Source organism: Trichosurus vulpecula, chromosome 8, assembly GCF_011100635.1.
Source record: "Trichosurus vulpecula isolate mTriVul1 chromosome 8, mTriVul1.pri, whole genome shotgun sequence".
Lineage (NCBI taxonomy): Eukaryota > Metazoa > Chordata > Mammalia > Diprotodontia > Phalangeridae > Trichosurus > Trichosurus vulpecula.
In genome coordinates this window covers 137,836,556-137,849,111 of record NC_050580.1, presented here as the reverse complement: position 1 = coordinate 137,849,111, position 12,556 = coordinate 137,836,556, and the positions used below count along the sequence as shown (strand labels likewise).

The following is a 12,556-nucleotide window of genomic DNA, read 5'->3' as shown; positions in this document are numbered from 1 at the left end:
ACTATAAGTGAGCTTAAGGAGAGTAAAAAAAAAAAAACAAACCTGGAAACAAAATGTCCCAGTGGAGGGGAGCAGTGGTTCTCAAACTTTCTGGTCTCAGGATCCCTTTAAACACTTAAAAACTGAGGAATGCCCCAAAGAACTTTTGTTTATGTAGGTTACATCTATTGATATTTACCTATTATAAATTAAAACATCTTAGTATTATTAGAAAAATGGTTTTGACCTGGGAACCTCCTCTACCAGGACCACACTTTAAGAACCACTATATTGGTGAACAGACAAATCAATCGTGCCATATGGAATAGTATCGCCCAACAAATATAAGAAATTTAAAGAAGCGTGCGAAAACGCGTAGGAGGTAATTCAGGACAAGACAGCAACACCAAGGGAACATGATGACTTACAATGATGTTAACGAAGTAGTTGCCAGAACAATCTTGATTTTTTTTTTCCTCCAAGAATAGAGGATTTATGTCCTCCCCTGAAAGAACTGGGATGCTGCAAGGGTGGAATGTTGCAGATGTTGTCGGTGGTGGTTGCTTTTTCTAAACTGGTTTCCTTTGATATCAGGGAGGGTTCAAGAAATCAGAATAATGAAAGAAAGGAATGAACAACAAGCATTTGTTAAGCCTCTACTAAGCACAGGGCTGACAAATACGAAAGTGAAGACAGTCCCCGTCCGAAGGAGCTTATACTCTAATGGAGAGACAACACCCAAAGGGCAGTGGTGGCCGGGGAGAAGCACGGAGATTAACACGCTTCCACCCAGAACAGCTCCCAGACTTGGAGGGGGAAAGGGTAGAGAGGGCAGATAAGGGTAGTTGTTTTAGTGCTTGCCAGGGAGTAGGGAGCGAGAACAAAAGTGGAGGAGGCTCCTTTCCTCCAGTCCACCCCACTCCCTCGCGACACCCTCATCCACCCCGGGGCTGCACAACTAGCAGCCGCCCGGGAGCATCAGGTCCTACGCTGACCTCTCACCCTATCCCCAGCCGACTCCAGCGCCCTCCCGCCCCATGATTGGTCACTTCCTTTTCCTCCCCGGGACCTGCTGACCGGCTGAGCCAATGGGAAGGCGCGGTGGCGCCAGCGCGGTTGGGTGAGAGGCCTCCGCGGGACTTGCCTCGGTACTGGGGCTTTGAAAGGGTGAGTTATCTGGGAAGTCGCCCCCCTCCATCCCCTTCGGGACCGTTGTCTTGACTGGGAGTGGAGGGGCTGCTCCTCCTGGGGCTTCTCCAGGCCCGGGCTTCGTCTGGGGAGGAGGAGGAGGAGGAGGAGGAGGAGGTGGTGCGTGCCTCCGAGGTCTGCCCCTTCCGCCCCGCCGGGTCTCCTAGGAGACCCAAGGTGTCTGCTCCGGGAGGGGGAGGTGGGAGGGCGGCCACGGGCATGGTTGGCGAAACCCGGGTCGGGAAAGCGAATGCGGGGCAGGCCCAGGCTGTCCGCCCTGGAGCTCCTTGGCTAGGACCATAATAACTAATAAAGAAAATGAAGATGCGTGAAAACGAAACATGGCATCCCCAAAGTGAGCCGGGGCTCTCCCCACCCCCGCATCACCTTAAATTTCCACCGAGGCTATTCGGGCGTTTTGGGGGTAAACGCGGACCCTGGACTTCGTGTGGACGCGCAGCCCCAGTCCGGCGTTTGGGGTCAGAGCTGCCTGGAGTCCACTCCAGAAGGCCACCGCGGCCCCTGAGCTCCTCTCCCTTCCATTCTGCCTCTCAGTGTCCGTTTGGAGGACCCCAGGTTACCGGGCCCATCACAGAAGGGCCGGCAATCCTCTGGGCCAAGAGACCCAAGGGAAAGGGTGGCCCTAAGTGCCCCGAAGGTGATTGCATTTTGAAGGGACCGCCGTTCTGCAGTGAGCTCTGGCCCTGGGCATCGGAATCAGATGCTGACCTAGCATCTGGCCCGGACTCGGGGAGGTTATTAAAGTCCCGTTGTCGAAGGGCCGAGCCAGACCTAGAACCCTGATCTCCTGCCATCCAGTCTGCTACAGCACGCTGCCCCTTCACCTTCGGGAAGCAGGAAGTTGGCCAACGCTTCCAAACAGGAGTGGTGTTTGGAAAAAAAAAAAAAGTGAAAAGCAAATGACCGACTTTCCCTTTTGGTGTTCTCTTCCCTTCTTAGTTCGAGTAATTGGCTTTTTATGACTCGCCTCTCGCGTTGGTAGGGTCCTCAAACAAATGGTCTGGCATAGCTAGTGCTAGGTAGGGTTCGTTTTTAATCGGGAGCTGGAAACTGAAATGTATTCAGTCTGGATTAAAGTTGGCGTGCCCTTTTGCCTCTCTCTCCCAGGTAATTTGATTGCATGAGGTTGAAAACTAAAATCCATTGGGTGATATGTTGTAACATATGAGTCACAAAGAATAAGTGAGTGAGAATGTGATAGTTGGCCTCACCCCACTGCCAGTATGGTAGCAAAGCAATAACAAAATGATGACAAGTTACCACAAATCTTTCTGTGTATAAGAAAGCTAGTGGGTTTTGTTAAAACTGCGATGGTCATAATCATGGCATGGAGGATATGTACCCCTCCCCTCCCCCAGGTTACCTAATTGTCCAGTACCGTATTGAAAAAGTTAATTGATTTTTAAAAAATGAATTTCCCTTAAGACCATAATTTAGCAGTAGCAGCAACAAATACAGTGAACTAGATACACTTGCACATCAAGGACAGCCATTCGAGAAAAATCTCAGTAGCATCAGGCAGTCTTACCACTACTTGTCTCATAGTTCCCCTTCAGCACTGAGTTGGATCTGTGGTCTCATCTGAGCATCCCACCTTGGGTGCGGTAGGTAATAGCCTCTTAAAAGCAGCCTCTCTTTGCTTAATTCTGAAGGCATCATCTTAGTACCTCATCATTGCAGATATTTAAAAATTGGTTTTGAAGGTCTCAAACCTCAGTTTTCTAATAACATTTTCTAGGTATGAATCTTAATCCTAGACTAGTGTGAAAATTATAGAATATTTTTGGTTTTGGCTAAAAGGGGAAAACAGTGTGAAACAAATTATGGTTTAATGAAATGTACAAAAACTGGAAAGAAATAGTTGCGAATTTTCATCAAATTGTCATGCAGTTTATGAAATTCCAGCCATACTAAAACAGTAACATCATGTTTTCTTGCCCTTTGTCAGTCAATAAACACCTTTACTAGCAAAAGATATTGTCTAGTGCAGTAAAATTATTAAATGGGAATGTAATTCTTTAAAAAGGAACTCCGGGCCAATAATTCTGCATTATAATAACCATCACCTCATGTGACAGATGGCTAGTTTTATTTCATCTTAGGAGGTTCAAGGGAGTACCTGCCTTATAGTATAGTGATCGAATATGCCTTCATTTCTTAATCATTCTCTCAACCCAGTCTTAAAAGGAGATAATTAGAATGTATAGTGACCAATAAATACAACTACTCAACTCTTTCAATTTTGTTTTCAGGTGCTGAAGATGAGACAGAAAGAAGTATTGACCAAAACCTTCCAAGCCCCTGCTGTTGTTTGTAGTTCTTCAAATAGTCACATTTACATGTTTAAAAATGATAATTCAGACTCAGATGAACTGTCTGAAGAAGAACTAAATGTGGAATTGAGACCAAGGGGAAAGGAACGACAAAAGAGTACTGGAAGAGAGAGAGTAGGGGATGTGGTGTTACTAGAACGAGAGCTCACAGAAGATGATAACCTTAACAAACTTGCTCTTCAATATGGTTGTAAAGTAAGAACTCATTCCACTTTGGTCATAGAGATGACTTGGCATCCTTATTTTGTCAATTGTTTCAGTTAAATTTAATAAAGCTTACTGAAGATTCTGGGACACTCATTTTAACAAATTTTATCTTTTGAAGAAAGAGACCCAGGAGCATGGCAATGAAGAACTCTCCTATTAGCCTTAATCATAGATTACAACCTCTAGTTGTATCCATTTTGGGATGGGAGGGAGGGATAAGAGGTTTTAATCAAGGATCACGTCAAGTTACCTTCTTTTTTCTACAAACTGCTCCTTCATTTCACCTATTCTGAAACAGCAATTATGACATTCCTTTAGGCAAATGATATTTAATATGATGGGGCAACAGAGGGAAATCTCTTTCCTGGATTTGACCATGTACTTGCTTGCTGTTACTTTTTCAACTTATATTGTTGGTTTGTGGTAGTTCTAAACAGGTAGAATTATAGCTTCTGTCTGTTATAACTGCTGTTTTGTTATGCTATGGCATCTTTGTAATACTGTTTTTCTTTTTAATTGTATTTTTATAGCATACAGAGCGATTAACAGTGGGGAAGTAAGTAGGAAAGCATTCATAGAATTCCTTGCATGTTCTCCACAGATCAAAGAAACTTATTAATTTAACTTTGTTAGCATTGTGCTTCAAATTTTGTCCAACTTTGGTTGTGTAGCATTCGGTATACACATAAGCTAATTATGTGAAGTTATTCTACACACTTGGAGTGTGTATTATGATGCAAAATTGGATCAGAGATCTAGGGCTGCAAGATAGCTCAAAGGTCATTTAGTCCAACCCCTTTATTTTATAGGTGACTTCAGTTTAAAGAGGTTAAGTGAGTTTCTCAAGATCACACAGGTAGTAAGGTCAAAGGTAGGATTTGAATGCAGGTACTCTCCAGTCAGTACTTTTTGCACTGTACCTCTGTGTGTATATGCTTTTTATGTTTCTCTGAATAAATAAGAGAGTGGTCAGGTAGGTTATTGCCTTGTAGGAAGTACATAAACATTAAGATTTTAATTCTTTCTAGAATTTTGATTTTAGTTTGCTATATAGACTTATCTACAAGATGAAATTGTTGATTGAGATCAGAGTTCTTAGCCCTTTTTGTGTCATGGACTCCTTTGGCAATCTGGCGAAGCTTATTGACTTCAGAATGCTATTTTTAAATGCATATAACGAGATAGAAGATTATTAAGGAAATTAATTATATGGAATACAATTATAAAAAAATTAAAGTTCATGGACCTCAGGTTAAGAACCCTCAGTCTAGATGACTTTTAAGATCCCTTTCTAGGTCTAACATTCTAACTCATACAACTTGCTTTTCAATTCATAATTACTATGTGTATACTTTTTTCTTTGTGGGAAAGTGATGGAGAGTAATAACTTTCTATATGCTGTACTACCAAAGTCATAAAAAAGTATTTATCTTACATTTAGATAAACTGTACAGTTTACATAGTGCTTTCATATATGTTATCATCACATCCTCACAACAACCTTGTGATGTAAGTGGATGAAATATCTATTTTTTATACGAGGAACCTGAGGTTTAAAGAACTTAAATGACTTGAGTAAGGGGGTACATAGCTAGTTAAAGGAGAGCCAGTATTACATAGTCCAGGTCTTTTGACTTATTTGACTAGACTAGACTAGACTGCCGCTTAAAATAGCTTTGTCAAAAATAAAAAAGATATTCAGCTAAATTAGATTGTGCCTAAATAAGATGGTCACATTTCCTAAATAGGAATAACAAAATTGCTACTGGTAATTAGAAAAATAAAATTTTTGACAAAGTAATCTCAGACATCTTATGTAACACATAAATTAGTATTTATGAGTTATACTCAGTTCCTTTTACTGCTGCCACCGTGGCCCTCTCCCCCCCCCCAGCCAATTAAGTTAAATGACCAAGTAGTATGGAAACAATTAAAACTGTAGGGTGGCTGAATTAAATAAGACCCCAATTCAAACATCTATTAGATTTACTTTAACATTTAATTTAAACGTATTGTGTAATGTGGTGTTCTAGGTGGTGTTTTTTGTTTTTGTTTTTCAAAATACAAAAGAAAATGTATATTAGTTTTCTGAATTTGAATGAACATGCTGAGCCTTCCCATGAAATTTATAAGAGGAATTAGCTTGGAGGAATATGTCTAGAGAATCTTAAGTTGAAGTAAGTTTGTTTAGTAATGAGGTAAAAGTTTTTACTGGTTAATTTGCAGCACATTTTGGACTACATAATAAAATTATCCTGACGGTCTCTTTTTTTTGTTGGTTTTATGATGTCCCATGTTTCCAGTTATCTCAGGTAATAGTTCAAAATTCCCAAAGCACATGAATTTTTTTAGTTCTTTTACATTTAAAACCTACTTATCAACTTCAAACTAAACAAAAAAGTAGTGTTACTATCAACAAATTTAGGAGTCATTGATTTTTGTGCATTTTTAGGGCAAAATGAAACTTTTTAGGTGAAGATAATACCGTCAGTCCAATATTCAGGTCATTCTTTTTGTTTTTTAGCTAATTTAATGTTAGGTGAATAAATTGTGTTAGTGATGTCCTTGGGACCCATTTACCATAAATTTAATATGCCAGAAGGGGGCACTGTTGCCTCTAAAGATAAAGAAAAATACACATGGGAAAACTTCATTTTAAGTTTAGGGATTTTATTTTCTGTTTTATTTTACTGGACATTAAATAGACAAATATTTTTGTTTTTACAATTTCATCTTATTAAGACTATTATCTAATAATAGCTAATATTTCTATAGTGCTGTGTGGCAGGCTCTGTGCTAAGCACTTTACAGTTGACTCATTTGATAATGCATACTATCTTAGAAGTAGGTAAAAAGTCCATTAAAGCAAGGGTTTATTCAATTAAAAAGAACATTTGCCTTGTCTTGTAGTATTTTAGGTATTTGTGTAACTTTTGAAGGAAGTTTTAATGTACTTATTTTAATATGTATTATTTTTCTTTTTCCGTAGGTTGCAGACATCAAGAAAGTAAACAATTTTATCAGAGAACAAGACTTATATGCTTTAAAATCTATAAAGATTCCAGTGAAGAATTATGGCATCTTAACAGAGACAAACAAGGAATTAAAGCCCCTCCAAACTACATCTTCTGATTCTAGATTGACGTTTGTTGAGTTTCCAGACTCGGATAATGGAGCTGCAGAGAGTGCAAAATCCAGCCAACTGACAGATTTTTTTAAGGGGATTGATCAAGATATTGAGAGTGCAGTACAATCAGAAATCTATTTAAATCAAGATTATTGCATGGAAACCCCAAACCAGCCTTTGCTTCCAATTAGTCAGAAGACTCTAATGAATGGTGCAGACTGTGGAATTCAGTGGTGGAATGCTGTTTTTATCATGCTTCTAATTGGAATTATTTTACCAGTGTTTTATGTGGTCTATTTTAAAATACAAGGCACTGGGGAAACCACTAGTAGCTTGAATACAACTGTAGGCCCCAATGGTGCAGTATCAACCAGTTCAATTCCAGGCAAAGCCCCAGAGCTGGAGATTCCATTGAAGACCACAGCTTCTTCAGACAATTTCAGACAAACAATAAGCTAAGCATATTTCTTCTTTAGAAAGCAATGAATCTGGATCTCAACTCTAGTAACTGGGTTCTCATTGGGCATGTGTTGATAACTTCATATAGGTAAACAAAATAAGTTTTCAGATTCATAATGGAGAACTATGGCCATTTACTTGGGTTTTGCAAAAGAGGCCAAGACAAATTATCTGGCCACATTTATCTTTGTCTCAGGTGTAGTCATATATATGAAGCCACCTTTTTCAAGCACCTTATTCCTTAGAAAATTAAGTTTAATGAATTCTTTTAGAAATTGGGTCGAAGCTAAATTAACCTATATGGAGTGCCATTTTAGTATATAGTATTTAAATACTTTCTGAGTGTGTCCTCCCCCCACCCCGAAAGTTTTCCCCCTTAATTGCAAAAAGAAAAAATTGGCAAATACTGAAGAGGATTGTATAGTGAAGTAGAACTGGCTGCAAGTTCTACTTCTATTCAAAATGGGTATTTTTAGTGTTAAATGCTAATAATTATTAATCTTGGATAGTATTAAGGCCCATTTGTGTTGGTCATCCTTGATAACAGAATGAGTGACAACAGCATGTTGCTGGAGCAAGAAACTGCTTATGCCATCTGTGTGGATATAAGTAATATGGAGGCGTTTGTGGTAGTAATCCATTTGAGTTATGTGGTTTCTCATTCTAAATTTACTAGCTTTTCTTTTGAGAACCATGGCTGATTTCATTCTTGTACCAATTCCGTCTAGTTGGTCACTGTCTTGAGAACTGATTGCAGTTTGGTATTTGGGGGTCTGAAAATCTTAAGGATTAGTTATTTGTGTCTATAGTATCTAATGACTTATGATGGTAAATTTAATACATGTAAAGAGCCAAGCATTTGGGGGATTTTGTAATTAATAATATTAATACTTTGGCAAAGGGGCTACCATAGAGTAGCCCCAATATTTGATCCACTTTTAAAGATAGAAAAAAAACAAAATTGAGGCATTTAATTCACCCTTGCTTAATTACTTGTTTTTTGACACTTCTCATTTATATGTGTATTTTAAAATTATAAAGCTAAACTCCTTCAAACCTATTTTTTTCATATTTGAAGACTTTTTTTACTTGTATGTTCAAATACATTTAAAATAGCATTTTCCTAACCCCACCACAATGTCAGAAATCTCATATTCTCTTCCTGATAATGTTATCTAGCACTGGGTTATACCTCTGTATTAACTCAGTTTCATCCAAGAGTTGGCTCTAGAAGTTGAAGTAGCTTCTGATTACACATTTTCATAATGTTGGTAAAATTACATAATTAAGTTTGAAAACCATTTTGCTATCTAGATGATTGAGGGATAGGGAGTATTGACAAAAAAAAAAATCTCCCTTGTAAAGTTCCAGCAAGGATACAGTTGGTGTTGCCCCTATTCTGTGGCTTTTGAAAGTAGTGAATCAGATACTAAACTAAGATCCTGTAGCCATGTTTAGGGCAGCTGTCCATACAAATAAAGGAGAGTGAGAAAATTTAACTCCTTTCATTAACCCCTTTTTAACATGCATTCCTATGGGAAATGCATTGTTCAGTCCTGTAAATGTTGAGTTGGACTAATACATTTTCAAATAAATGAAGCTAGTATAACCCTAAGTAAATATTAAAAATTCAAACCTTCATTATAACCACTGCTATTAAAAAGACATTGAAAGAAAGTGTCATTTAAGGTTTATGTAGGGATAAAGGCAATCTCTATTCTCTCCTTGTAAATTTGAAATTTTGACCTGTACTTAATGTACCTTCCCTTTCCTTTTCTTGTCACACATCCACCTATCCTACTATTAGTGTTGGATGTTTGGGCTATGACTGCTTCTCCTTTTTCCTGCCTTGTGCCATGGGTGGTACTGAGTACAATAGACTAAGTGCTTTGCATCAGAGACTGGAGGTTTGGAGCAGCGGTGAGAGTATAGAACTTCACAGGTGTAGATGTTGTGGTTAGTATTATTACTGCCATGCCCAGCATGTATTGATCCTATTGGGTAGAATAAAAAAAAATCTTAAAGTTCAGTCCATATTATGTAAAGGCAAAACAACCCAAAATATTGCCCATTTGTATTAGTTTGATATCTTTGAGTATGTTGGTGTATCTTTTTTTAGTTTACTAGCTTTAGAAAGATTATAGCTCTTTTGACCTTTGAAAAGGTGTCCTTGTTATCTTAGATGAGATATACTCAATATGAGAATGACTGAGATTCCCTTTATCCTTTTTTGTTTGATGGATTCCTGTGGGAATACAGTGATAACCCCATTTTCCTATGGCAAGTTAAAACTGTATTTGAGAAATTAAATGTGCTTTCATTTGGTGAAATTTTTTTCAAGGTAAAATGAAGACACAAAACTGCTATAGTAAATGGTTTTATTTTATTTAACTATATAGCCAAATATTTTAGCATGCTATACCAACAAGATATAATTTTTTTTTAGCTTTCTGTAATGCTTGTCCTTATGAAGCACATTAGGAAGGGTTTAAAGTCCTTCAAGGAATCCACTTTTGCCAAGTAAAGACTGATCTTTGCTTTGACTTTCACAAATGGCATACCATGACTTCTTCTATGAAGGAAAGTTGATTGAGTCTCTTCACCACATTGGCCTCACCCTCCTTTTGTAAAGGTTGAAACTTCAAATTGAAAAAGTCACTAAAACACACAAAAAATGATGGAAAAGATTAAGATTTTGGTGTTGCATCTCTAGAGGTATCTGTCTTTAAACTTCTTCCATTTGTGAGATGTTTGGCATATTAAATGCATATAAACAGGGTAACCTTCAGGACCTTGGTTTTCTTTTCCTAGTTGCTTGTGCCTTATAGGGGTATTTAAATACTTGGCAAAGTATGGATAAAATTCTCTTATTAGGTACCAGTAGTGTATGAAATATTATGAACTCATTTTCTACCCAAGAATATCTATTTTTGTGCTAGTGATATTAAATTTTCAGTGCCTTCAGAAACTTTACTTTAGAGTAATAATTTTTAAACATTTTTCATAGCATCTATGATTAAGGAATTCCAGTGCTCTTACTTTATGTAAAATTAATTAATCATCAGCCCTGTCGGGAAGATATTATTCCTCTTTAATAGATGGAGAAACAGCACAAGACCTAAGGTCACACTGTGTAGCCCATAGCAAAGCTGAGAACCAAGACTTGACGCTTAGGTCTGTTACCACCCAATCCAGAAACCATACTACCTCAGAGAGAAGGTATTTTTCTGAAATAATTTTGCACTTTATTGTGTTGTAAAGATTGCTCCTGTTTGAATAAAACACAATGGCTGCTTTTAAAAGCTGTTTAACATTTTACTTACTTTGCTATCTTATTTTTTTCACTTCTCAAGTTATGTTGATATGACCGTGCTGATTGATGACTAGTATTAATAACGTTTATTTGTTGATACTCTGATAATAGTCTTTTTTTCCACCTAAATGTCTGGATAACTTTTATACTTGAATAACCTAAAGTCTTTAACTGCTGTTTCTGGTATAAAGAAATAAATGTGAACCGTCTTTAAATTTTTTTCCCATCCCAGTTCTAGTAGTAAACATTATCAGATTACAGAGTCTAAAAAAATACAAAATGGTTCCACATTCTACTGAATCATAAACTGAGTCCAGAAACTTGGGGATTTGCTTGAGGGAAATAGTAAGTTCTACTTTAAGCATTCATCCATTTTCAGGAGGTAAAGAAATAGACCAAACAGTTTAATAAATAGGTGATAGAACTTTATCAGGCAATACGTAACTTGAGTAATGTAAGGGAAAAAATCCCTAAACATATTTTCCTCAATTGAATTGATAATGATAGGGTTGTGTGCTCAAATTACAAGGGTAATTGCATCAACCCTCTTCTTTGCTCTGATTGTATAAATCTGGCCCACAATTATTTGCATAAAATTAAGGAAACTTGCTTTGAGGTATCTTTAACCTTATTGAAACAGGTACTCCCTCTAACTGTGCAGATTGTAACGCTTTCATACTTTCCCCTAAAATTCTTCACAGGATACTCATCCAGTTTGCTAGGTACTATTCTCAGGGATTCTTAATGTTTTTTGTGGCCTAGATCCTGTGGGTATTTAGTGAAGCCTCTGGAGTCCTTTTCAGAATAATGTTTTTAATGCATAAGGTAAAATATAAGCTAATATAGGAAACTAAATATATTGAAACATTTTTTTCCATCTAAATTCACAGACATTCCTGCCATTTCTTTCCACACATCCTTTGGCAGCCCATGAACTTCACTTTAAGAATCCTTGCTCTTGATCTGCTGACATGTGTATCAGTGGAAACAACTTGTCGAGCTGTTATCCCATGTGCTCACTACATCAGCAACCTACCTTGTTTTCTGGTCCTTTTATCTCTTTCTTGATATCTTGAAATGGCCAATTCAAGTACATAATTCTTTTTTGGTAATATGCTACTACAGGCCACCATGAATCTCACCATTACCCTTGAGTAACCTGCAACTTTAATTCTTCAAAAATGACTATTAGTGTTTAAAAAAAAAAAGGTGGACCTTTGTTTCTGAGACAAGTTTGGAGGAGTCAGGGAAGTTAGGTGTCTCTCACTTAAAGTAAAAAAAAAACTTTTTTGTCTAACTACAAATCAAGGCTATTTATTACTCCAAGTCTAACCATCTGCAGTGTCTGTCTACCATATATATACTGATAGATTAGCTTAATTGGCTTTCTGTCCAACCGTATAAAATAGTCTGGATAAAAAGACATTTGTCATCTAGATTTTCCCTGCGCAGTTAGTTAAGTCAATCTTTGAGTGATAATGTATCTTATTTAGGAGACTGCAATGTTCAGGATTTGATATGATCAATACACTGATGTAAACAGGAACATCTGAAGTAGCTATAAGGCACTCCTGTTCTATTTGGATTCTATACCAGACAAAGGTACAGTGGAAAAAGCACTGATTTTGGAGTCGGAGAACCCGGGTTCAAATTTTACCTCTTGTTGCTTATTACTTGTGTGATGTAGGGCAAATCAGCTAACCTTACAAAATTTCAGTTTTCAAATTTCTAAAATGAGAGGGTTGGATTAGATATTTTATTAAGGACTCTTGTGTGATTTTAAGATAAGGATGAAAGACAGCTTGGAGGATAAAGTTGGTAGTGTTTTGTTAGTCAACAGACAAAAACAGTGGGATCTTACAATCTTTAACTTTCAGTCAACCGTTAGTCAAAGTAAAATCCATCAATATTCTGTGTGAAAATCAACCT

The 12,556-nt window shown here is 37.5% G+C and overlaps 1 protein-coding gene across 1 annotated transcript; it reads left to right on the top strand.

Moving 5' to 3' along the window:
• The first annotated feature begins 1,069 nt into the window (after positions 1 to 1,069).
• LYSMD4 (LysM domain containing 4) lies at positions 1,070 to 10,616 on the top strand. Its single transcript, XM_036737156.1, has 3 exons — positions 1,070 to 1,146; positions 3,441 to 3,716; positions 6,718 to 10,616. Exons 2-3 carry the CDS (start codon positions 3,450 to 3,452, stop codon positions 7,312 to 7,314), a joined length of 864 nt encoding a protein of 287 aa, XP_036593051.1. The 5' UTR covers positions 1,070 to 1,146; positions 3,441 to 3,449; the 3' UTR covers positions 7,315 to 10,616.
• The last annotated feature ends 1,940 nt before the right edge of the window (positions 10,617 to 12,556 follow it).